General features: G+C 41.6%; 1 protein-coding gene across 4 annotated transcripts in view; it reads right to left on the bottom strand.

Moving 5' to 3' along the window:
- Positions 1–27518, bottom strand: part of PHACTR4 (phosphatase and actin regulator 4) — an 85781-nt gene that overhangs the window by 33454 nt on the left and 24809 nt on the right. For 2 of the 4 annotated variants that reach the window (XM_063312422.1, XM_063312421.1), the window contains exon 2: positions 24765–24822. In XM_063312422.1, coding sequence (XP_063168492.1) covers positions 24765–24795 — 31 coding nt within the window. In that variant the 5' untranslated portion in view covers positions 24796–24822. Of the gene's footprint in view, positions 1–2636; positions 2938–24764; positions 24823–27518 lie in introns of those variants that run through there. The other 2 variants (XM_063312420.1, XM_063312424.1) reach the window with 1 other exon arrangement.

Genomic DNA, 27518 nt, shown 5'->3' with positions numbered 1-27518 from the left:
GGAAAAATACTAGAAATCTGACAGAAATTGTAATTGTGGACAGCTAACTCTGGTTTAACCAATGGCTTGAATAGTTCATTAAGTAGCATGCAGTAAATGTCAAGTAAATACACAGGGATCAGGGGGTGGGGTAGTGCCGAAACACACATTACGGCATCACTGTGAAAAACCCCATGACATGTGTACTTGAATCCAATGTCAGGACACAAGTACAAAACGGTGAGGTTTGCATCATGGAGTCACAACACAGTTTGTCATTTTTTCATCCAAACCACAGTTAGTAGCAGTAGATACTTGGGGTGAAAAAGATCCAGAGTTACCACTCATGAACTTAAAAACTGTAATGCTGTGGATGCTGTTCCCTCTGAAAAACCTCTGCTCTAGATCAGCAGGGACAAGATACAGGCCAGGAGACTGGGTGAGTTGGTAGTGGCAGCAAATTCTGAGGGGAAATAAAAGCAGCTGTACCTCATCCACACACCCAGTGATCCATAGATGTGCACCTACATCTGTCTGTTATATTATGAAATTCACATCTGAAGTAATAATTTGCGTGGCACATTCTATCACAGCAAACACACACAAGCATGAGCCAAGAGAATGCTGGATAACCCCTTGTCTGAAAAGGATTAAAAAAAACTTTTGAACTGATTTCCACATTTCTCCACACCTTCCCAACAGCACCAGACTGTCTTGCAATATGTTTGCTGAAGTCAAACTATGTGCACTCGGGGCTTAAGTATGGGGAAGGTCACCCCACCTCTCTTCCTGAAAGAAAAACAACCTGCTATGGATAAATAAGGGCTATTTCCAATATTGTAATCTGCGTCAGCCACATCAATAAATGCCACATACAAATGCCACATAAGGACAAAAATACATGCTGCCTCTGGTGAAAGTATAATGTGATATATAAGACACTACAGGTGTAAAACAGCTGTGTTGATTTGATTCAGCAAAACCAAATGAGCATAAGAGAGACAGTGTGTGTGCATGTCATGTGGCATATTAAATCCTGTACTAACCATCTTATGACTGCACCTTCTTCAGGTACCTACATTAAAGATCTCACAAGAAACGTCCTTTATTTCACACACCGGCACTCTGTTTTTCTCTACTGAACATCTGGAACACAGGATTACAGAACAGAAGGATCTATCTACCTACTTCATTGCAAATAAAGTGCCAGGGAGTGTACAGAAACTACAGACACACAAAAATGGAAAATGTCTCTTAAAAACAGGAAGGCACTTGATAGAGGTTTAAAATGTGGCTTGTAATAGAAGTCACAAGAAGCTACAAACATATTTAACAGTTAAACCTCATTTCCCAAATCAAAGACCGTCTCCATTAAAGTCACACACTATTTGTGAAATATATCCTGCGCAGGGTCAGGCTAAGAAGTGTTTCTTAACTAGAGTTTAAAGCACTGTGAAAAAAAGGAATGGCAGGTACAAAAAAGGCTCAATTGTCAGCATGTTAATTCAGCTCCTGGTTGACTACCGAGTAAAGTGAGATAGTTTTTGGATGGCTCCCTAGACCAGTGTTTCTCGACCTTGGCAACTTTAAGACGTGTGGACTTCAACTCCCAGAATTCCCCAGCCAGCCTTGCTGGCTGGGGAATTCTGGGAGTTGAAGTCCACACGTCTTAAAGTTGCCAAGGTTGAAGAGCACTGCCCTAGACAACCCAATTGGGCCCTCAGTTAAGTAGGAGAGGAAGAAGAAAACAAGACTCCATTACAGGATACTGTTAACTCTTAAAATGCAAAACATACCCAATCCTGAACATTGCTTCCACCGTCGCCAAGGCTGCCCAGAGGTGAGTTACCACAAATAGGTCTCTTCTCCATCTGCCCCAATTCTTTGGTTCTCTGCTTTGCCAGACAGCCCCCCAGAACCTCACAGTTGTACAGTATGGGATGTACAGTATGGACATTTGTAGGGACAGCAACAGTGACTCTAACATCGACATTAAGCATCCCTAAAACCCATGGGATGGCACTGAAAGGGCACTGCTGTCTGGAACCCTCACACAGAAGCTCTGCTCCTTCCTTCACTCTTAGATAATAAGCCCACTGGAGTTCTAAAGTATAAGATCATGGAAGGCATGGCTTTTTTGAAGATGAAAGCAAGGGGATATGAATGAGTGTTTAAAAAAAAAAACTCCTGCTAAAGGATGACCGAGTAAACTGCTTCAGGATGGGTAGGGGATTAGAAGAAGTATGTTTTAATAAATACGGATCATTCATACTGAGGAGGAGCAGCAAATCAGCGCCCGATCCTTGCCTGAAACATTTCACTCCAAGCAAAATGCACAATATATTCTTGCTGTTGAACGCTTTAAACCAAGTTTACCCATCGTCTGACCACTCTGGGAGCAACAAGCAAAGACCAAAAGGACTGGTTCTTAAGCTACTCTAGAGAGAAGTTACAGAGCAATGTATGTTCCAAAGCAAGGATTCTCCTCTGTCTTTTTTTTTTTAAAGGATTATGAAAACAACCTGTCCTCAGCACTCCTGAGAATCAAAAGCTCTTCCAAATTACACAATCCTACCCGTCTCTCTTTAAACGTGCTTCGACTTCACCTGCAATTCTTGGCTGTGCTTTAAGCTGCAACTAGACCCTCCATTACTCACCCAAGGGAGCTGGATATACCGGTCTTGAGTAGCGTGTCTGTCCCATTCTTCTGTTCTTCAAGGTAGGCTCAGAGAAAGGGAACAAGGCAAGCCTATTCGGGAAGCAGACATCAGCCTCTGAAAGTTGACAGACTCCGCAGGGTAGAGAAAGCTTGCTGCTCCCCAGACTCCAAAGCAGAATGGCCCCAAGTCAGAAAAAGTCCAGGATTGTGGGTCCAAGCTCTGCCACAGTTATGTCCCGTATCCCTGGCCTGGGCACGGTGTAAGTCTCATAAATGCACTCCCATGCCAGCTCCCTCCAAAAAGGACTGAATGCCTGTCATTCCACAGTGCGTATTCTGCTTAGGGGTGGATCTCAGGAAGGAGGAGGAGGAGACTTCAGAGCTCCAGAAACCAAATAATCAACATTCCCCTTGGCTCTTTAAAGGCAGGAGTTAAAAGGCTAGGAGGAGGAACAAGCAGAAGGGCTTGGAAGACTTCAAATGCCGAACAGCTTATAAACAAGCCCCTACTGCTTGCTGTCCTTCTGCTCGGAGGGAAGAAATCTGAGCACGCTCGTCTTCTTGGGGAACAAAGACGGAGACCATCTGAAATGGATTCGCTACCCCTGACATTCCAGTCACTTCTTCCACTCAATATCACGAAAGTAAAAGGAATGGTTAAAAAGGAGGCTGGGGGGATACAGGGAAAGGACCCTCATTTTCTGTAACTAATTGCAAGGACAGAACCAAGAATTCGGTTGTTACTTTGGATCAATCAATATAAAGCAGTGTTTCTCAACCTTGGCAACTTGATAGCCTTGGCTGGACTCACAGCCTCAATCCATCTCTTGCACACTCTGCTTGCTCAGTTATTTCCTGCTTTGAAGCAAGCCTTCTACTGCTTTGTAGCTACTGGCAAACACCAGCTCAGCCAGGATGGCTGAACAGCAAGTAATGATTTAAAACCAGAAAGTAACTAGCTGTGCAGAGCAGGGGAGAAGAGAAGGGAAGGGAAGTTGTGGATCCAGACTCCTCTCCCTAGACCAATGTTTCTCAACTTTGGCAACTTGAAGATGTGTGGACTTCAACTCCCAGAATTCCCCAGCCAGCTTGCTGGCTGGGGAATTCTGGGAGTTGAAGTCCACACATCTTCAGGTTGCCGAAGTTGAGAAACCCTGATATAAAGTACAAGCAGATATTGGTGGATGCAGTAATGCAGTTCTTCACATCATCGTTTTTCAATCAAGAAAGTAAAATCCAAGAGGTGATGTATTCTGCATACCCAAGCAGCATTAACTGGAATTTCTTTATTTTCCATTTCGAAATCAGCCTTCTTAATGTTAGGCTATTCCCATCATCGCCAGCTAACATGACCATGCTGAGAGTTGGAATCTGACTTTGAAGTTCCATCCTTTGTAATCTACTAAACTATCCTTATTTTTCCTCATCTCTGTTGCTACATACAGGAAAAAGCTAAATTTAACCATTTTTGCTAATCTTAAAAGCGCAGGTGAGGAAGGGACTAAAACTAAAACTTATATCTATCTTTAGAACTCTTATCACCAAATTAAGATTTCTGACCTATGAAACATACAATTGTGAAACAGTCCTGTCCAGACCCTGATCCAGACCAAAATATTAACAAAGTGTTTCTCAACCTTAACAACTTTAAGATACGCGGACTTCAATTCCCAGAATTCCCCAGCCAGCCAGGCTGGTTGGGAATTTCTGGGAGTTGAAGTCCACGTATCTTAAAGTTGTCAAGATTAAGAAACACTGTATTAACAGTTCCTTCTTCCAAAATGAAGGTTTTAGAGCCCCATAAATTAATGTTATGGTTTCATATAGAGTTAGATTTTGAAAATGATTACAACTTCTCTATTAACAGGTGTGGAAAAACGCTCTGCATAAAAGGGAAACTAAACTTGGGTAAATATAAGTATTCGGCTACTTTGAAGAACTGCACTATTCCTTGGGTTACTTTCTCAAGCCTGCAAAATTTTAATACAATCAACTGGTGTAATCAGGTATGTAATTTGCTTTTTAACTCAACGTGTGTTAGATTACATCAAAATAACATATCAATAAAACTGTAAGTTAGGAAGAAATATTAAACTTAAGGCATTGCCAGACATGTTATTTTGTCCATGAACTGGGCAAATAACTTATATCCTGCTCTTTTAAAGCATTGGTACAAACCATGAGCTGTCACTGAAGATACTGTATTTTCTATTTAAGTGGCCCTTCCTAAGAAGAGGGTCTTTGTGATCTACCCAGACTCCTTTCACAGAGTCAGGGGAAATTCACAAACTTCAGAACTCAAGTCTAAATGACGAATTTTCAAATCTTATCTAAGAGAAAAAGCAAAGTCATACGTTCAGTTATATCACACTTCCACAAAACTTGCAAATGTGTGACAGACACGTGACTTATTCATTTCGTTTAAGAAGTTCCCCTTAAAACCGAAATTGTTTATTCTGACCCACAGATAAAGCCTTTAAATACACAATCATTCAAAAGAACACAAAGTCCAGGGATGGCAAAACTGCAGGTTCTCCATCAGATGATAATTGAATTCCCTGGCTTAAGGAAGTGTCAGGGGAATGCACTGCCTTAGCCCAAACCCAGGACAGATAAAAGAGATTAGGAATTAGGTCTGTCTGGTGAGGACTTTTCCAAACAAGTTCTCTCCAGTAGCAGTCTCCAGATTCAACTCAGAGAAATCCCAGTCAGCATGGTCCTGCTAGCTATGCAACTTCGGGAGTTGAAGAGACTCTGATTGTACCAAGGTCAGAAATACTGCTACTGTATAATGCACTCTACTTGCTTGCTTCCACCCAGAAGATTCCTCAGTGCCAGGTTTTGTACCACAGTCTGTTTCCTAACAGTCTGAAAAGCACTTCTAAGTAGAGCATATTATTGGGATCCATAGGCGGCATGTAACCAGTTTGTGGGTCACTGAGGCCAAGTCTACCTTCTCCAGATAAGGCAAGTGCACCACCACTGAATGCAACAAATTCAGTACTCCCCCAAACCACACATCTGACTTCTCTGAATATTCATAATGGGAAAGGGGGGACTCTGATTATTATTTATGTACATGTTTATATGCACGGAGCAGTCCCAAAGGAAAGCAAAAAAACCAATTTCTCCTTACCCAGCGTACTGTGTGTTTGGAGAACACCAAAACAAAAAACAAAAACAAAAAGGTGACCATGCCAGATGGCTGACTAGGAACTCATACTTTGAGAATAACTGAAGTATCAGGAACTGTACAATAGAATTCCACTGCTGCATGTACACACTGACCCATAAATTTTAAAATATTGAAGTTCAGGTCCAGATGGAGAGAGGAACGAATCAACAAACATGCAAACAAACAATGCCTCTGAGTCAATTTTGAGTCCGTGCAATTTTCTTGGCAACAATTTTGGAAGTGGGGTGCCAATGCCTTCTTCCTAGGGCTGGGAAAGAATGGCTGGCCGAAAGTCACCCAGTTGGCTTCGTGGCTAAGGCAGGACTAGAACTCACAGTCTCGGTCTCCTGATTTCTAGCCTGGTGCCTTTACCACTACACCAGACAGATTCTCAGAGAGAGAGATGGAGAAAGACAGAGAAAGGTTGACAGAGAGAGACAGACAGATATTTCAGTAGGAGCAGCAAGACTGAATACAGTCAATATCACTGTATTCTGCCAACATAACTCTCCAATTCCCTTCACAATCTTTAGTACAACCAGTTGTGTCACAGAAAGGTCACTGAACTCTGATCAAGAAGACCTGGATTCCAACCTAAGCCACAGAGATTTATAGAGCGGCTTCATGATTTCCCTGCATTCCATTCTAATATGTGAGGAAGCAACAATGGTCGCCTTAAAAGAAAAAGTATTAAAAAGATAAATGAGATCAGAAAACGTTGCTACTTGCCGCTGGGGGAAGGATGAGTGGCACCTTTAAGTATGAAAGAAAAATCAGTTCCATATAAGTGAAACTTCCTTTAGGCATACTGGAGGTAAGAACTGAGCATGCTGTTACTGGACTCTATATGGGCTGTCTCTGAACTTGTCACAGATTTTTTTTTTCATCTGTTCAGTCGTGTCCGATTCTTGGAGACTGTCTGGACAAGTCCCTGCAGTTTTCGTGGCAAGGTTTTCAGAAGTGGTTGGCCATTGCCTCCTTCCTAGGGCTGAGAGAGGGTGACTGGCCCAAGGTCACCCAGCTGGCTTTGTGCCCAAAGCAGGACTAGAACTCACCAACTCCCGGTTTCTAGCCTGATGCCTTAACCGCTACACCAGACTGGCTCTATCACAGAAATTTAAGAAACTGCTTTATAAAAAGTCTGTCCATTGGTCAGATATTTACACTGACTGGCAGCAGAGTTACAGCAGAGACGTTTCCAGTCCTATCTAGAGGTTTTGAGAATTGAACCTTGGAACTTTTGTCTGCAAAGCATGTTCTCCAACAGTTATACCACCACCACTGGTGGCATTTTAAAGTCTCATTTAGCTGCTTACAGACTAAATGAGTGATAATCTGTGGTTCTTCAATCATTGTTGAATCACAACTCCCCAATTACTAATCAAGCTGTTTGGGGCTGACTGAAGTTGGAGTCCTAACAATATATGGAGGAAAATACCCCACTTATTTGTATAGTCTTCTATTTCATGATGGTGGATTTTAACTTTAAAATCCAGAATAACTTGGGCACCATGGAACTAAAGAAACCAACTTTTCTTAACGCCTTACCTTCTAAAACTAGGGGGAGGAGGTTGACCAGGAGCCAAAAAAAAAAAAAGTTGGTATCTCATTCTTTCTAAGGATAATAAACCTATGGCATTTCCATTTTAACAAAATTAAAGGCCAAATAAGATCAAATTAAGAACAGCATCTTTCATTTTGGGTATTTATAGCTTTGGTGATTGGGAAGCTCACAGAAATGTTCTCTGCAATTTCAAAGACTGCATTATAATATTATTATTATTAAACTGGATTTACAGCTTGGCATAGCATTTCAAAACAGTTAAACACTTAATCATTACACAACCTTCAGTAAAATACACACACACACAGACATCATTTCAAAACACTATCAAAATAACATTTGCGCTTTTAAAAGAGATCTGGCATATAAACATCAACGATCTCGAAGTTGCAAAAGAGTTTCCAAACGTTTTCTAAATGGAAAAAGAGGAGATTAAATTACTTGTTCAAAATTTCAGGGTTCACTCCGGCAGGGCTTCCTGAACTGTATGTTTACAGTCCTTGAACACAGCAGAGGAAGTTTTGCAGAATCTTAACAGCTCTTACTGCAGGATACTGATTTTATTGTAAACCGCCCAGAGTCCCTCTCTTGGGGGAGATGGGTGGTAATTAAATTTGAATAATAAATAAATAAATACATACATACATACTTAGACATACCAATTGAGAAAGATGGATAAAGCCCGAATGTTTCCCAAATTAATCCATTAAGGCAGTTAGAGAGGCTTTGCCAGAGGTACTCATGACGTGGGATCTCGTACACTTGGAGGAATCCTTGTCAGGGATTTCTAGAACCTTCTAGAAGAGCTCTGCTGGTTAGTGGTCTCTTCTTACGAGTTTCAATTTCTGTTTGTGCCTTCAGACATTATGATTAGGTGGCTCAATGGATGGTTTTTCAATCTTTGTACGCTGTCTAGAGTCCCCTTGGTGGACTGAGTGGCCATATAAATTGTACACATAAAAAAATAATAATAAAGAAGGGAAATAACCTTGCATTGTGTGTGTCTGTTAACCAGAACACCGAAGAACTCGCAATATGGGGCGGAATCTGGCACTACAAAGGATCAAACAAACTTTCGGTCACCCACTCATCCCTATAACCACATTGCACTGAAGTCACGAGTCCTTTTGCTTCTAAACCCTCCATGAAAACTGCTCATTGGCTCTAAAGAATTGCCCGCTTGAGAAGTTTAACTCAAGTAATTTGATATTTAAAAAAAAAAAAAGGGAGGGGGGGACCAGTAGAAGCTAAACCCAGAATCTATGTTTCCATCCTCAGCTGAATATTGGTAAGTTACCAGAACTTTTGTAAAAGTTACTGTATTTGGTACTCAATGCTGTATAACTAGTTCAATGCTCTGAAAGCCATCAGGACATTATTGATCCAACAGCTACTTTAATATGAACCCCTATATTTTGTTATTCTTTTTCTCCTATCTTCAGTGGCTCAAGCATTCAGAATTCAACCACAGCTGAACCACTCCAGAAGGGTTTGTTATTATCAAAGCCTAATCAGGATGAGCCATCCATTCAAGATGAACAGTCATGAGACAACTGGTTCATGGCCATCCCAGACATTGCAAAGTAGTGTTTCTCAACCTTAGCAACTTTAAGATGTCTAGACTTCAACTCCCAGAATTCCCCAGCCAGCACTCACACCAAGCCCATGAATTCAAATATCCAGTGTTGACATTCAGCTTCCTTAGTCCAATAAATACATTTTAAAATCCATTCCGCATTAAGGTGAACCAGGTTCATTTCTGCTTCACTCAAACAGCTCTTTTTTTTTCCAGATCCCAAAGAACTTCACCAGCGAACACATCAATATTTCTCAGCCTCATTAACATAAATGTTTATCCTTTGGGGACAGAGGCGGGCCAGTCTGCACATTGTCTTACATCCACTTTCTCCAATTCATCCCAGATAGATTATAAGTAAATATTTTGATCGCACTTGTGAGCTTTAAAATGTCAAGAAGGCCGATATGAAAAGCTGCAAGCATACCTCTGCTGCTGGCTGCCAAGCCAGCCTCTTGAATTATCTGCATGGCAGAAAATACAAACAAATCCAACCTGGAGAAAAGCCCAAATACTAGCAGGATTATTTGAAATTACGTACTGTAAGATCAAAACACAGAAAATGATGTCATTTGGACACTATAATTCAGTTCACAGGAACTGGAGGATCTGGGCTACTAACTCCATCCAGCTTTAAAACATGTAAGTCCATCATGGAGATTCATCTAATAAAAGGCACCAATACATACTACTTTGTCAGGTGAGTTAAGACCATAACCACCATTTTTTAAATGCTTTCTGCAAGGCATCTAGACTTCACACTCTTTAAAATCAGTTCGCTGTCAGTTACCAACACCAGGAATGAGCAATCAAATAGAGCAAAAAATAATTATACCCATGTTAGGTTAAAAGTAGGAAGTGTCTACAGAACCAGTTTTATAGGTGTCCCATTAATACTGATTAAAAACCATTTTAATCATCAAATATTGAAGCTAGAACTCCAACAGCTTCAAAACAGAGAGGAAGAAAGGACCAGCATCATTATGCATTGAAATGTGACATCATGGTTGATACGAAGTCATGGTTATTAGATGGGGAAAGGAAGCATTTCCATAAGGAAGAGAAAAAGAGAAGCAGCGCAAGGTCACCCGTTTTTGCAACCCGTTGTTCACTGTGGAACATCAATGCATCTGTACCCAGTAGAGATTGCTTCAGATACTCCACTTACATCAAGCCTATTCCAATTTAGTTCATTAGCTCATTCATACTGTATCTGGGAACATTCACATCTTGAGAATCCTGCAAGCATGTTTGCTCTTTTACTCCTTTTTAAATGTAAATCTTTAGTTTAGGCTTTTTCATATTTACTAACACCGGGTCTATTTTACTTTTTAACTGGAAGAGAAATTACTTGTTAAACTACAAGGCAAACTTTGCATTCATAAGATCAATAGCTGATTTCTTGGGAAGATTTTGGCCATCACCAACCACTAATTTACAAAGCATTTTCAAAGAGCAACTGATTACACATTTTCACACCAAAGAGGAAAATAAAGGGATTAAGAGGCTTTTCACATTTCATTACAAATTTTAAAGGTATACATTTCACACTAGTTCACTTAGGTGTTTTAACAAAAATTCCCACCTAGCATGAATCTAAACATAATTACAGGGTTGACCTCATTGTGTATTGCATCAATATATCTTCTGAAACTATTTATGAATAAATATTTGCCCAAAGACAGGAGCACTCAGAAGAAACCCTTCCAGTTTAACCAGCTTCTCAATTCAGGTTACTACAAGTCCACAGTATATCTGCCAAAAAATTATGAAGGTTATTAGACTTTGCCATCTCAAGCCTGATCTTGCAATCTTATTTATGTTGTGAATCATTCCCCCTCCTCCCAATTCTCCAACTTCCACCCCTTACAAGTCTAGTGCTATAGGCTGGTCCCAACATAGCCCTCTCTTTAATAATACATCCTTGTCACATCCGTAATTCTGAGCTGAAATCAAGAGAAGATGGGCTTCAATCCATCTTTCAGATTGAAAACCAGTAGGACTACAAGGTCTGTGCAGGGAGACTGCAAAACCTAGATTTCAAAAATATCCACTGCTAAGACAAGCAGCAACCAAAGGCTTCCCTCTTCGTGTCCATGAACAGAAATGTTGTAAGCAGTAGCTAAAACATGGAGCTACTCTGTTCATGTCTCTCAATGCCTACAGTGGCCAATTGATCCAGACAAAAGAATTGCAAAGAAGATTATGGAACGCCTGCTAAAATAATCACAGAGATCCGGTAATCTTAATCTGCACCCATTCATGGGCAGCCATATACTATGCTATTGTACTTCCTAAGCAGTGATGGAATTTCCAAAGGCGCTTGCTTAGTGTTTGAGACTTACATATGGACTTCTACCTTTCTACCTATAAAGCACTTCAGATCGCTACAGAGAAGTATATATAATTTGATTAAAACTAGGGATGGGGGTGACAGGCAGGGTTTGGGGCTGTAGATTTCCCTCCACAATTCAGGTATTGATTAAAACATAGACATTCTGGGGCAAAGATTGCATTCACACACATGGGAGGGGCACAGTCGAGGGATACAGCACATATGTTGTCCATAAGTAAAGGTAAAGGTAAAGGTTTCCCTTGACATTAAGTCCAGTCGTGTCCGACTCTAGGGGCGGTGCTCATCTCCGTTTCAAAGCCGAAGAGCTGGCGTTTGTCCGTAGACACTTCCGTGGTCATGTGGCCGGCATGAAAGGTGCCATATTCAAACCCTCCCATTTCCAATTAAAGAGTCTGATGGCAGGTGATTGGGAAGCCATTCTGCAGGAAAGCAGGCAGGGACTAGTAAGAGTACCTACTAGTAATGCAAAAGAGGAGTGAAGAACCTGTTGCCTGGCAGATCTTGTTAAACGACACCTTCCGAAGCTTCAGCCAGTCAGACCAATACTGGAGTTCTGACTCAGTAATGTCTGAATGGCAACCCAGAACGGTGATAGTGTGTGGAATATGAGATCTTAGAAAGTTAAACAAGTTTAGAACAATCGCCCACCCCACAGAGTTTTCTTTTTTAAAACTTTGAGAAATGCTAGTTAACACACACCTAGCAAATCATTTATTTTTGTCTTCCATCCAGCGGTCATCAAGCAGATCACATGAAAAACAAGAAAAGACTATTATAAAGCAGTTAAATAGCATGAAAGTAACCACTGTGGGAAAACTACCCAATTGGGCATAGTATAAAAATAGCAGAGTGCCGAGATATAGATGCTCCTTGATCAAAATCTCCCTCATATTTTAGAACAATCCTGATATTGTCTAGTTGCTGTGCTGTGCAGAGCCAACTGATCCAGACAAAGAGGGCAGCACATTTTCTGACCAGGTAAGTTGCTGACAGTTGTAGGGGCTCTTATTTATTTATGTATTGCTTACATTTATATGCCGCCCATGTCACACAAGGCGACTCTGGGTGGCGAACAACGAATTGAATAAAAACAGCGAATAAGTAAAAAAACAATAATTTTAAAAGCATAAAGATAATTATTAAAATAAGAATATTATAAAAAAAATTAAAATATACTAACCCCACGGAGAGAGCAAGAATGTCAATCATAATGGAGCCATCTAAGAATGTCTCCCATTCCCAAAGACCCCCAGGCCTGACAACACAACCAGGTCTTGAGGGACTTCCTAAACGAGAGCAGGAAAGGAGCAAGCCGAATTTCAGCGGGGAGAATGTTCCACAAGGCGGGAGCTGCAGCCGAGAAGGCCCTCTGCCTGGGACTCATTAAGTCCCAGTTTAGTCTAGTGGTTAAGGCAATGGGCTAGAAACCAGGAGGCTATGAGTTCTAGTCCCGTCTTAGGCGGCTGGGTGACCTTGGGCCAGTCCCTCTCTCTTAGCCCAACCCACCTCACAGGGTTGTTGTTGTGGGGAAAAGAGGAGGAGGAAGGAGCATTAGGTATGTTTGCCACCTTGAGTCATTTATAAAAATAATAAAGGCGGGATAGAAAATAAATAAGTAAGTAAGTAAGTAAGTAAGTGCAAGTCCCTGGCCAATTGAACTGGCCAACTGAACTCATAACATGCCTTCCCTGCTTGATATAATGCAGCCTTTCTCAACCTTTTGATCCTGGAGAAACCCTTGAAATATTTTTCAGGCCTTGGAGAACCCCTGCACATTCAGGCTTAAACATAGGCCAGAAGTTACCAAATTATTATATTTGTTTCATGTGTAGGCTAGTATATATGCATTAACAGTGTTCTTAAACTAAAGAATGAAACTTAACTCATTAAATGTGAAGTTGCCCGGATTTGAAATATTTTTTTAAATACATTGGGATCTCCCAGGGAACCCCTAGTGACCTCTCGCGGAACCCTAGGGTGCCACAGAACCCTGGTTGAGAAACCCTGATCTAATGGGACAGGCTGATGTAATCGGGGAGAGGTGTCCCTCTTCCTGCCCAGTGTCTTCCCAAACTTTCCTCCATTCTTCCCATTGTGATCAGATGTGGCTCTAACCCGGCTGAGGTGCTCCAAAACTCTTCCGGAGCTCAGGGGATTCTGCAATCTCTGCAGCATTCCCCAAAGTGGCACTTCATTGCAGCTTTTCCTATATACTTCAGAAAGCACCACTCTCATTTCAAACTGTAGGGGCAAAAGGCAAAGCAGATTTCCAAGCCATCCCTGTAAAACAGTATGAGAGGATTTTGCTTGTTTGTGCTAACCCTGGAGTCACATAAGGAAATCTGACGCCTAAGCCAATTTAACGAGGATCTGCCGTTTCTCAAGCATGCTGGAAATGTGGAGGAGGACAAAGGCCCTACACCCTGAATGCCCAGCCGTGTGACAATAAAATAACAGCTGCTCACCACCATTCCACAGAATAAAAGGAAACTGGCAACAAGTGATAACAGTGACTGAAACAGGTAAACACTGCACTGCTGGACTTGCATTTTTACGAAGGGAACAGCTGCTCAAGAGGTTATCCTCCACCAGATGCAAACTTCCGTCCTTCCTGAGTTCTTTGTTTTTCCTCTAGATATCCTACCTTCCGTTTTGCTCTTCAAGAGCAACATTCACACGCTTGGGTTCCAAAGTTTGAGGGAGTCTCTCTTTGGGCTGTTTAGATTTTGCTTCAGCCTGTAAGCAATCATAAGCAACTTATAACTGAAGTAGAGAAACAGTTAATGCTGGAGTTCTAAGGTAGGTCTTTTTTTTTTTAATTAAAAAATGAGCTGAATGCAAAGGAGTTGGAGCGGGGAGTTAGAGACCACTTTTGTTTATGATACCATGTCCCCAAATTCTCTTACCCGTATATTACGCTTAAGAGATAGACAGGCAGTAGAAGAAAAGTTAAAAAACAACAACAGAGGTGACATCTCCCAACCGCTTTAAAAAGGATGAAGTCTCATCTGCTGCAAAAGGGTGTATGTAGAATATAGCTGAATCAAGAGCTAAATGTGAATGGTCTGATTTCACTTCAGCTATGATCTCGCCAGCTTACTAAGGATCAGCCACACTCTCGCTCAACAATTCCCCTCCCCACATGGAGACGAGAACACAAGGTGTTGCCATACTATTTTAGTCATATTGTCTAAGTTGACTACACTCAAAATCCTCAGGCCAATTTTTTCCCCCCACACATACCACTTTATCACAGAAGATGCCTGTGGCTGAATCTAGTGATGTTTTTTACCACTATTTATTTCTACTACATTCAGATAATGAATGTGAAGAGCTTTGGGCTCTTCAGAGCACTAAATACCATCCCACTGTTATATTCAATGAAAAGATGTTCATTCCGACTTGTAATCTGCCATTTTTCAGGCAGATAACAATAGAAAGAAAATGGCCAATCACAGCCAATGGCTATAAAAACGTGGCTAAAAGGAGAATTCGCCCAACACTAGAAGACAGTAATAACTGAACCAGGCAGATAGGATTTGGAACTGAGATTCCCACCAGTCAGTATTGCAGAAGAGGGTGCCTTCCTGATAAACACTACCTAATATTTGAGGGTGGAAGCACTTGAGAAGACTCTCAGTAAATCTTAACTTGACAGGCAAATTCAAACAGGTGAAATGAGTTCTTTAGATATATTGGATCCTTCATGTTTCAGATCTTCACAAACCAAAGCCAATACTTAGAACTGGACCTAGAAATAACACCGGAAAACAGCCCTTCCAGATGTTTGGGGCCACAAATCCCAATCGGTGTGGCTAACAGGTGATGGGAAAACCTCCCAAACAGTTGTTGGGTACCATGTTGGGGAATGCTAGCCAAACTTCAATAATGGTAACCTGAATTCAAATTATTGTTTAGCCCCGTAAGTTACCAGGCCATCCTGGGCAAGGCTGTTGCCTGAATTTCATCAGTATCACAGGTCCTCTCGGCAGGAACACAGAAGAAAAGCCAACCTCATCATTGCACCTAGCAGTGGAGTTGTTGCATGACAATTGATCCCAAGACAGTTCCTTTTCTGATAAACACATAAGACATGGTAGGAAAATGCCTGGCATTATACATTACCTGTGAATAATACTGGCTCTGCAACTTTCCCCTGAATTTCCCTTCTTCATAGCCTGGTTTTTTACCTTATTTCTTGTTAAGTCATGACTCCTAAGGAATACTCAGCCACATGCTTTCCTTTGAAACTTCTCAGCTAAAAGTTTTAGAATGAGCAATCTCTAAAATTAGTTACAAAGAGTCTTGCCATAGTACTCCATTGCAACAGAATTACAGAAGGAAGAGGAGAGGTTAATGGAGTGTGAATGTGTCAGAAAGGGGCCACTATGTTCAGGATTATGTCAATAAAGCAGTGACTATGGGAACTTCAATGGCAAAGAAAGACAGTAACAAAATACAGGATGCCATTTAACTTCATTTGCTGACTTTAATATACTGCACTTGTGCCAAAATTGGTAAGGTAGCAATAGTCATGCCTATACAGTATACATCTTGGGCTGTAATAAAAATTCTTCCACAGGATTTTTTGCATACTTAAGTCTCCCCATACTTAATGACCGACTTGGTGTCTCTTCTGGAGCATTTTCTCACCAATGTTCTGGATTGGCCAATTCAAAATCTAACTTGGGCAATCTAATTAGAATAGTGACTCAGCAGTCGTATTTGCAAGTGCTCATTCTTTGCATACCAGAAGGCTGTTCCTGATTATTTAATTAGGGAAAAGGTTACCATTTGTATATGGCAACCCCCTGGTCCTGGCAGTTTCTAAATCCTTGTTCAGCAAGACTTCCAGGATGAACCTGAAGATTTTCAGCAGATTTACTCAACTCGAAACCCTCCAGATGCGACAGGCCTGCAACTTCGAAAATTCCCATCCAGGAAATGGAAGATCACCACACTGATTCTTATTTCGCACTGACCTAATTGTGTGTCACCTCGAATCAAATTATCCATTCAGTCATATCTGACCCTTGGCGATTCCATAAGCCAGCTCTCTCCATGATTTCCAATCTTGTACAGCTTCTTTCAGTTGCTTTATATTTTGGCCTATGTTTGCTTTGATTACATCCAACCAGCTTTGGCGTCCCCGTCCGTTCCAAGCATAACATCTTTCTCCAACGATGTTGATCTCATGACATGACCGAAGTAACTAAGTCTAAGTTTTGTTATTTTTCCTTCTAGTGACATGACCAGTTTTATGTGCTTCAACACTTCTTTGTTATTCTTTGCAGTCCAAGGGATGCGCAAGAGCCTCCTCCAACACCATAGTTCAAACGAATCAGTTTTCTTTCTATCCAACTTTTTCACTGTCCAGAGGAAGCTAAATGGAAATGGGCCGTGGGCCTAAATTAAGGAAAATCTTGTCTCATCAAGATGTAGATAAGGGGTCTTTGTTGTTGTTGTTTATTCGTTCAGTTGCTTCCAACTCTTCATGACTTCATGGACCAGCCCACACCAGAGCTTCCTGTCGGTCGTCAACACCCCCAGCTCCCCCAGGGACGAGTCTGTCACCTCTAGAATATCATCCATCCACCTTGCCCTTGGTCGGCCCCTCTTCCTTTTGCCTTCCACTCCCCCTAGCATCAGCATCTTCTCCAGGGTGTCCTGTCTTCTCATTATGTGGCCAAAGTATTTCAGTTTTGCCTTTAAGGTCCCTCAAGTGACATTAAAGTCTGGCTTTATTTCCTGGAGTATGGACTGGTTTGAGTCTTCTTGCAGTCCAAGGCACTCTCCGAATTTTCCTCCAACACCACAGTTCAAAAGCATCGATCTTCCTTTCCTCAGCCTTCCTTATGGTCCAGCTCCCATAGCCATATGTTACTGCGGGGAACACCATTGCTTTAACTATGCGGGCCTTTGTTGTCAGTGTGATGTCTCTGCTCTTAACTATTTTATCGAGATTTGTCATTGCTCTTCTCTCAAGGATTAAATGTCTTCTGATTTCCTGACTGCAGTCAGCATCTGCAGTAATCTTTGCACCTAGAAATACAAAGTCTTTCACTGCTTCTACATTTTCTCCCTCTATTTGCCAGTTATCAATCAAGCTGGTTGCCATAATCTTGGTTTTTTTGAGGTTTAGCTGCAAACCAGCTTTTGCACTTTCTTCTTTCACCTTCATCATAAGGCTCCTCAGTTCCTCTTCGCTTTCAGCCATCAAAGCGGTATCATCTACATATCTGAGATTGTTAATGTTTCTTCCAGCGATTTTAACTCCAGTCTTGGATTCCTCAAGCCCAGGACATTGCATGATGTGTTCTGCATACAAGTTGAATAGGTAGGGTGAGAGTATACAGCCCTGCCGTAATCCTTTCCCAATCTTAAACCAGTCCGTTGTTCTGTGGTCTGTTCTTACTGTTGCTACTTGGTCGTTATACAGATTCCTCAGGAGGCAGACAAGATGACTTGGTATCCCCATACCACTAAGAACTTGCCACAATTTGTTATGGTCCACACAGTCAAAGGCTTTAGAATGGTCAATAAAACAAAAAGAGATGTTTTTCTGAAACTCCCTGGCTTCTTCCATTATCCAGCAGATATTGGCAATTTGGTCCCTAGTTCCTCTGCCTTTTCTAAACCCAGCTTGTACATCTGGCAATTCTCACTCCATGAATTGCTGAAGTCTACCTTGCAGGATCTTGACCATTACCTTACTGGTATGTGAAATGAGTGCCACTGTTCGATAGTTTGAACATTCTTTAGTGTTTCCCTTTTTTGGTATGGGGATATAAGTTGATTTTTTCCAATCTGATGGCCATTCTTGTGTTTTCCAAATTTGCTGGCATATAGCATGCATTACCTTGACAGCATCATCTCGCAAGATTTTGAACAGTTCAGTTGGGATGCCATCGTCTCCTGCTGTCTTGTTGTTAGCAATGCTTCTTAAGGCCCATTCAACCTCGCTCTTCAGGATGTCTGGCTCTAGCTCACTGACCACACAGTCAACGCTATCCCCGATATTTTTATCCTTCCTATACAGGTCTTCCGTTTATTCTTGCCATCTTTTCTTGATCTCTTCTTCTTCTGTTAAGTCCTTGCCATCTTTGTTTTTGATCATACCCATTTTGGCCTGGAATTTACCTCTGATGTTTCTAATTTTCTGGAAGAGGTCTCTTGTCCTTCCTATTCTATTGTCTTCTTCCACTTCCGCACATTGCTTGTTTAAAAATAATTCCTTATCTCTTCTGGCTAACCTGTGGAATATTGCATTTAATTGGGCATATCTCCCCCTATCGCTGTTGCCTTTTGCTTTCCTTCTTTCTTGGGCTACTTCTAGTGTCTCAGCAGACAGCCATTTTGCCTTCTTGGTTTTCTCTTTCTTTGGGATGTATTTTGTTGCCGCCTCCTGGACAATGTTGTGAACTTCTGTCCATAGTTCTTCCGGGACCCTATCTACTAAGTCCAGTCCCTTAAATCTATTCTTCACCTCCACTGAATGTTCCTTAGGAATATTAGTGAGCTCACATCTAGCTGATCTGTGGGTCTTCCCTAATCTCTTTAGTCTGATCCTAAGTTGTGCAATAAGAAGTTCGTGATCGGAACTACAGTCAGCTCCAGGCCTTGTTTTTACTGACTGTATAGATGTCCGCCACCTTTGGCCCCAAAGGATGTAGTCAATCTGATTTCGGTGTTGTCCATCTGGTGAAGTCCATGTATAAAGCCACCTCTTAGGTTGTTGGAAGAGAGTGTTTGTTATGCAGAGTGAGTTGTCTTGGCAAAATTCTATCAGCCTATGTCCTGCTTCGTTTTGTTCTCCCAGGCCATGCTTACCTATAATTCCAGGTGCCATCTGACTGCCCACCTTAGCATTCCAGTCTCCTGTGATGAAAATAACGTCTCTTTTAGGCGTGTTGTCCAGTAGGTGCTGCAGATCCTCATAGAACTGCTCTACTTCCGCTTCTTCAGCATCTGTGGTTGGGGCGTATATTTGGATCACTGTGATGTTAGATGGCTTGCCCTGAATTCGAATTGAGATCATTCTATCGTTTTTTGGATTGTATCCGAGCACTGCTTTAGCCACTTTACTATTAATTATGAAGGCTACTCCATTTCTTCTGTGGTCCTCTTGTCCACAGTAGTAGATCTGGTGGTCATTTGATGTGAAGTGGCCCATTCCAGTCCATTTCAGTTCACTGGCACCCAAAATGTCTATCTTTAATCTTGACATCTCATCAATAACCACATCCAATTTGCCCTGGCTCATAGATCTTACATTCCAGGTTCCAATGGTGTGTTGATCCTTAGAACATCGGATTCGCCGTTCACCACCAGCACCGTCGGCCGCTAGCCGTCCTTTCGGCTTTTAGCTAGCTGCATCATCACGTCTGGGGCTAGTTGGACTCATCCTCTGTTCCTCCCCAGTAGCATTTTGACCATCTTCTGACCTGGGAGTCTCATCTTCCAATGGTATACCGACATATCTCTGGTTGTACTGATCCATTTAGTTTTCACGGCAAGAATACTGGGGTGGGTTGCCATTACCTTCACCAGATAAGGGGTCTACCTGAAAGAAATGCCTTTCTATGAACCCTGAACCTGGACACTTAACAAAAACACACAAGCACCGTGTTGGTTTGTGCAGTGACAATTCCTGGAGCACATCTGAAGGAGGCGGCTGACCGGAAGCCCCTCATGAATTTAGTTTTTGTGTGGGAATCAGATTTACCCCACAATGTGTAAAAGAGCACTAAATGCCCTGGATCAACCCACTGGAATAGCAAAACAGCCCAAAATAGTTTGGGATCCAGTGGAAATAGCTCCCCACACAGCACTATTTGAAGCTACTGAAATGAACTGTTCATTCCCGCTTGTCCTAAATCTTCTGGCTACTCCATGCAGAATTCTACCTATTTATCCAAATCAGCATCCAAACCCATCAATCCAATTAAGATATTCTGCATTTGGAAAGAAGAATTACTTAGCACTTCCCTTACAACTGGTTAAAATCATCAAGGTAAAGAACCCAGGAAGACTGTCACTCACATTTTCTAATTTTTTTTTTTTTAGGAGTAATACATTTATTTGCAACCACAGGTTTTAGCAAAATTCATATAAAATTGCAACAATATCACAGGAAGTATAGCCTACATTTTATTTAGAATATTTGTTTGTTTGTTTCCTGGGGCTCTTATGTCCCTCCAATCCAGGATCATTATATGTCACTGACTTCTTTAAAAGTTCTGGATGTTAAAGATAGAACACATTACATTACATCTCTAAAATAACACTAAAAGCATAGAAATGCAAACATGAATTAAAATAACAGAATTAAAAATCCTGGGTAAATGAATACGTTTTAACCACACACACACCCCAAACTAAAGAGAAAATTTGCTTCAACCCCCAAAACACTTTGTATTTTACCAACTGGAAGCCATATACAGTAAACAAGTTTTCCATCAAGGTTTTAATTGCTCCTTGTACTGAAACAAAACATCAAGTCATGTATGCCCTCTAGTGCCTTGAGAACATAACAGCACAATAACACAACGCAAAAGCAAAATAACACAGTATGAGCCAGCCATATGTTACAGGAGCAACTTGATACATTGGACATGAAACCCAACTTGTGGCTTGTCAAACTGGCTAGTACAACTGGAACAGCAGCATTTTGATAAAGGATCAAACACTATTAAGATCTTGGCATGAAATAATTTAGTATGAAAGCAGCAGTAGATGGCATACCTCAGGGAACAGCACCCACCATCAGCACACCACCTGATGCCACCCACAGGCCTTCAAATTAAATTAAAAAAAAAAACAATTTTCTTCCAAAAAAATCTTGCAAGAATACCAAATCTTGAAAATGAGCAACAATCTCTTCCATGTCGGACTGTTTGAGTGGTCCTTTTCAAACCTTCTAATTCCAAAGCTGCACACCTTTGAGCATTAAATTTTGTATATTTATCCTGTCTTCTCTGCACCCTAGAGAAGACTTTAAACATAACCGGTTATGATAGTTCTACCGTTACTGTTACTCAGTGCATACAGAGCTCACTCTGCAGAATGGCTTGCATAAAACATCAAGAGGAAAGAGGGCATTATCAACCACCAGAGCGTTCAATTAAAAGAACAATCACAGCACATAATAGCAGCTCTGTTGTATCAACTGAAGGCATTTCAGTTATACAGACTCTAGAATAGGCAGGAAACCACAGATATGCCAACCAATTCATTAGAGCTTTGGAGACCAACTGCTGCGATGTCCCAAGTTGGCCTTTTTCAGAACACCCCCCTGCCATTATGATGATTTGGATAATGCCCCACAGAGCAGTACCTCCCAATTCCCAACCCCCTAGATGGCAGCGTCAGTGGGGACAGCAAAACAGCCATTCTCTGAATTTGTGACTGCAAAATCTAGTTAACCAGGCAAGTCGAAACCTCTGCACAGATAGACCTCGCTTAACAACTGTCCTGTTTAGCAACTGTTCAAAGTAACGACTCTGAAAAAGTAACTTTACAACCAGTCCTTACATTTACAACCATCTCAGCACCCTGCAGTCACAGATTGACACTTGGGCACTTCGCATCCGGCAGGCATTTACAACTGTCACATGACCATCAATGGTCACATGATCGCCATATGCGCACTTCACAGCCGGCTTCCAACAAGCAGAGTCAATGGAGAAGCCAGTAGTAAAATCTTAAGTTGCAGTCACGTGATGTCTCACTTAATGACCAAAGAGGAAGTGATGTCATAAGTCCATCACAGTCCCGTGATGTTTCACTTAGCGAATGCGTTGCTTAGCGACGGAGTTGCTGACCCCAACTGCTAAGCAAGAACTGCCTGTAATTTAAATAAGCAATGCAGAGTAGAAGGTTTAATGGGGTGGCATATTTAAAGGAAAAAACTCTGTATTACCCACACAAGCTGTGATACACAAATCATACTGAAAATGTGAACACGTGTGTCTCAATCGCATATGATGCATTGTTGAGATTTCTGGCAAAAACAAAACAGAAGGAAAGCAATTAATGCTGTTTTCTGACAGCTCTGAAACATTCTGGAAACGGCCAAATTGTATTTATTGGTTTTAACTTATCACTAGACAATCTCAACTCACCATTGATAAATATTTCCATGCAAAGGTTTACCACTTTTTTCCTCTAACACAATGCCCCACAAGTTCATGTGCCTTCTTAGATTCAGCATGATAAAAAAAAAAAACTACCAATCGAAGCGAGTATTTGTAGCTCAGGGTTGAACTGTGGAGTTCCTGGTGCTCTCTGAGCCTTGTTGTTTTCCTGCAGACGTTTCATTGCCAAACTAGGCAACATCTTCAGTACGAAGCGGGAGTGGGCCTTGCTCTCAGTTTATATACCATTTATATACAGCTCTTTGAACAACAGCCCAATCAAAGAACTCCCAAGGAGAGAGCAACACCTGCACCAACACAAGCAGGGCAAGCCACGGTATATAAACTAAGAGCAAGGCCCACTCCGTCCTCACACTGAACATGTTGCCTAGTCTGGCAATGAAACGACTGGAAGAAAACAACAAAGTTCAGAGAGCACCAAGGACTCCACAAAAAAAACTACATTTGCAAAAGTGCATTCTTGGCATTCCATACAAACAGTAATGCAACATCACATCCACTAAACCAGGGTTCCTCAACCGTGGCAACTCTAAGCTGTGCAGACTTCAACTCCCAGAATTCTGGGAGTTGAAGTCTGCACAGCTTAGAGTTGCCACGGTTAGAGGAACCCTGCACTAAAATGCAAGAATGAACTGATGAATGACCACAGAGGCCACTGGCTTTATCCAGGTCTGCACTGGTACAAGCCAGGGCTATCAACACATAGCTGTCTCAAGAACCCTTCTTTTTTTTTTTTGCATTTTTTTTCTTTTTTTATTAATTAGTAATTGTTCGAGAACCGTTCTTTAAAGCACATTTAGTAATACCGGCAGGATTGGGATCAGCCCCAGGCAGCTTGAGGCCAACTTCCCACAAACTCCAGAGCAGTGTTACATCAGGGGAATTGTAGGAAATTAGAATGATAATTCCAATCTGCCTACCACTGGAATCCCAGGAGAGTTGGCGAAAGTTGTCCAGATGTAATTTAGCTATACCAGATCTGCTATAAATAAATCTGTTCACTGGCTTGCAACAAGAGGTCAACTGACGTATATATCACTCCCTATTTTTCCCAACAGAGCCAGTCTGGTGTAGTGGTTAAGGCAGCAGGCTAGAAGCCAGGGGACTGGGAGTCCTAGTCCTGCCTTAGGCACAAAGCCAGATGGGTGACCTTGGGCCAGTCATACCTCTCAGCCCCAGGAAGCAGGCAATGTCAAACCACTTCTGAAATCTTGCCAAGAAAACTGCAGGGACTTGTCCTCGCAGTCGCCAAGAGTCAACACTGACTCAAAGGCCTCTCCCGCAAAAAAAATGCCAAAGCCAATTGTGGGTTATTTAAAACTACAGCTTACCAAGATGTATAAACCAAATTGCGGAAAAAATCACTGCTTTTAAAATTTAACTCATCATCTCTTATTACTGACAGGAAGTTGCCAATGATCTAATCGTACTGTTTTTACAGAGCCTAACAGCATCATACCAGGATTTCAGACAGGAGATGTTCCTATCCTAACCTTGGAAATTTTAGAAACTGAATCTTATGCATGTAAAATATGTGCTTTCACCACAGTCAACTGACTTCCCAACCACAGAGTAGTTATTGTAGTCCAGTTGTGGATTTTATGAACTCAATCCCACTATTTGTGGAGGTTTTTGAAATTGTATATTGCATATTTTTCAAACCAAAGGAGAAAAGTTATTCCACACTTTTTCAGGTCAAAGTCTGAAAGAACTAAACAATATAACTAATTTTCTCCTGAAAACCATTATCAAACAAGGCTTATCTACAGAATCAACCATTTGATTCACAGAATTTGATCAAACTTACCAAATAATCAGAGCTATCTAAAGCATAAGCTTTCTTGGCATAAATCAATTTAATCATCAAATTTCATTCTTCTGCTATTTACAAAAGAAAAACAGTAGTTAACTATTTTTGTGTAATAATAGTTAGGTTAATTTATAATTGCAATATGTTAAAAGCTAAGATTTATATATAGATGCATTGAACATTTGTTCTTCTGGATCAGTTATAAATTACAAAACAGGAAATTAAAGAGAGAAATAAAATTGAGGCAACAGCAACTTTCTTGCAAGAATTCATGTTTTAAAGCTATATCAATCCAGTTCTTCAGCCACCATCAACAACACAGCTTGATGAAGTATCTAACTGTAATAAAAACAGTCAATTCAAAATATGACCACATCATTTGCACAGCACAATAAAGATTCTCAAAACTCAGCTGAAAAGTCCCCACTTCAAAGTTTAGATGATCAGTGATCAGGAACAGTGAATCTGAACTCCCAGAAGAACACCTACCAATGGTATCTTCTACTTCCTGTGACATCATGAGTTCTGTGGAGGAGCTGAGCCAGTCCTACAAATAAAAAAAAAAAGTTTAGAAAACATGTCCAATTATGTTGAATGTGAACTTGCTCACTGAACACTTCACAAAGGGAAAAAAACCCTAAGGTAAAGGTAAAGGTTTCCCTTGACGTAAAGTCCAGTCGTGTCCGACTCTAGGGGGCGGTGCTCATCTCCGTTTCAAAGCCTTGGAGCCGGCGTTGTCCATAGGACACTTCCGGGTCATGTGGCCAGCATGACTCACGGAACGCCGTTACCTTCCCGCCGAAGCGGTACCAATTAATCTACTCACATTTGCATGTTTTCGAACTGCTTGGTGTGCAGAAGCTGGGACGAGCAACGGGAGCTCACCCCGCCGCGCGGGTTTCGAACCGCCGACCTTCCGATCGACAGCTCAGCGGTTTAACCCGCAGCCATATACAAATCAATCAATCAATCAAAATCTACATCATGATGGAATAGAGCTGTCAAACATTACAATTTCCTGCTGTTACACAAAGCTCCTACAGTTCCACTCCCAGCTTTCACTGTGAAGACTCATGGCTCTCTGGTGAGACTGACGAGGAGCAAGGGAATGGACTGGGATCCCAAACTTGTGAAAAGGGAGCCTATCTAGCACCCCATTAAGGGACTTTCAGTACCTGACCAGGCTATGACTCTTTTCCCCTTTTCCTTCTTCTTGGAAAGAACTTCAAAAGTAGCTGATTGCCTAGGAATGCTATCTGTTGTGCCCCTTTAGTCCAATCAGTTAGTATCAGCCATTCATGGTAGGCCAGGTAAGGAAGCAGACACCACAAGGATTCTAGGAATGCTACTTTATTGTTATAGGGTATAACAACAGAATCCTGAAAATTTCTCAAGAGTTTCTCTCTGCCCCCTCTCATACACAACAGAATCAAGCTGAGCTATTTTGAGTGTTTTTTTTTTCTCCTGTTTTCCACTTCCCCAGGATTAAGCTGCCATTTCACCATCCTTAATGGGTCCTCCATTCCAAGGTCATCTCTACATTCCTTTTATAGTTAGGTACCATCAGTCCCAGGACTGAATTTTGGGGCAGCCTTACAGTAAGACCTCCTGTTGCTGTTCCCCATCCATCTGACACTTTCTTCAGGCCCAATTAGCACCACCTCCCAAAATCAAGAGAAAAACTATGCCCAAAATGCCATTCTCCCTTGTTCAAGAAAACATGCTGGAACAAAAAGGAGCTACAAAATACACATATACAAAACAGAAATATACCTTCACACACACACACACAAACAACAACAACAACAATAATAATAATATGGGGAGCAGTAATACATATTGCCCCCTAATTTCCCTATATGCACATGCACACAAACTCCTCTAATCTTCAGAACAATCCCACAAAATTGGTCAGAAAGTACTGCCCCCAATAGAGTGATGAAATAACATCTGTGAAACCTTTAGAGCCATCAGTAATTCTGTGGTATAAGATGATCCTTCAGCAAAGGATCGTTACCTTGTCGTGGTGCTGGAGCTTGAGCACCTCAATGATGCCATGAGCTAAACTGTGAAGGGCCACCCAAGACGGGAAGGTCATGACAGAGAGGTCAGACTAAATGCGATCCCTGGGGAAGGTAATGGCAACCCACCCCAGTATTCTTGCCGTGAAAACTCAATGGATCAGTCAACCAGAGATATGTTGGTATACCATTGGAAGATGAGGCCTCCAGGTTGGAAGATGGTCAAAATGCTACTGGGGAGGAACAGAGGATGAGCTCAACTAGCCCCAGACGTGATGACGCAGCTAGCTCAAAGCCGAAAGGACGGCTAGCGGCCGACGGTGCTGGTGGTGAACGGCGAATCCGATGTTCTAAGGATCAACACACCATTGGAACCTGGAATGTAAGATCTATGAGCCAGGGCAAATTGGATGTGGTTATTGGTGAGATGTCAAGATTAAAGATAGACATTTTGGGTGCCAGTGAACTGAAATGGACTGGAATGGGCCACTTCACATCAAATGACCACCAGATCTACTACTGTGGACAAGAGGACCACAGAAGAAATGGAGTAGCCTTCATAATTAATAGTAAAGTGGCTAAAACAGTGCTCGGATACAATCCAAAAAACGATAGAATGATCTCAATTCGAATTCAGGGCAAGCCATCTAACATCACAGTGATCCAAATATACGCCCCAACCACAGATGCTGAAGAAGCGGAAGTAGAGCAGTTCTATGAGGATCTGCAGCACCTACTGGACAACACGCCTAAAAGAGATGTTATTTTCATCACAGGAAACTGGAATGCTAAGGTGGGCAGTCAGATGGCACCTGGAATTACAGGTAAGCACGGCCTGGGAGAACAAAACGAAGCAGGACATAGGCTGATAGAATTTTGCCAAGACAACTCACTCTGCATAACAAACACTCTCTTCCAACAACCTAAGAGGTGGCTTTATACATGGACTTCACCAGATGGACAACACCGAAATCAGATTGACTACATCCTTTGGGGCCAAAGGTGGCGGACATCTATACAGTCGGTAAAAACAAGACCTGGAGCTGACTGTAGTTCCGATCACGAACTTCTTATTGCACAACTTAGGATCAGACTAAAGAGATTAGGGAAGACCCACAGATCAGCTAGATGTGAGCTCACTAATATTCCTAAGGAACATTCAGTGGAGGTGAAGAATAGATTTAAGGGACTGGACTTAGTAGATAGGGTCCAGAAGAACTAT

The sequence above is a fragment of the Candoia aspera genome, chromosome 10, assembly GCF_035149785.1.
Source record: "Candoia aspera isolate rCanAsp1 chromosome 10, rCanAsp1.hap2, whole genome shotgun sequence".
Taxonomy (NCBI): domain Eukaryota; kingdom Metazoa; phylum Chordata; class Lepidosauria; order Squamata; family Boidae; genus Candoia; species Candoia aspera.
The sequence above is the reverse complement of the archived record's forward strand: the minus strand, read 5'-3'. Positions and strand labels throughout refer to the sequence as shown.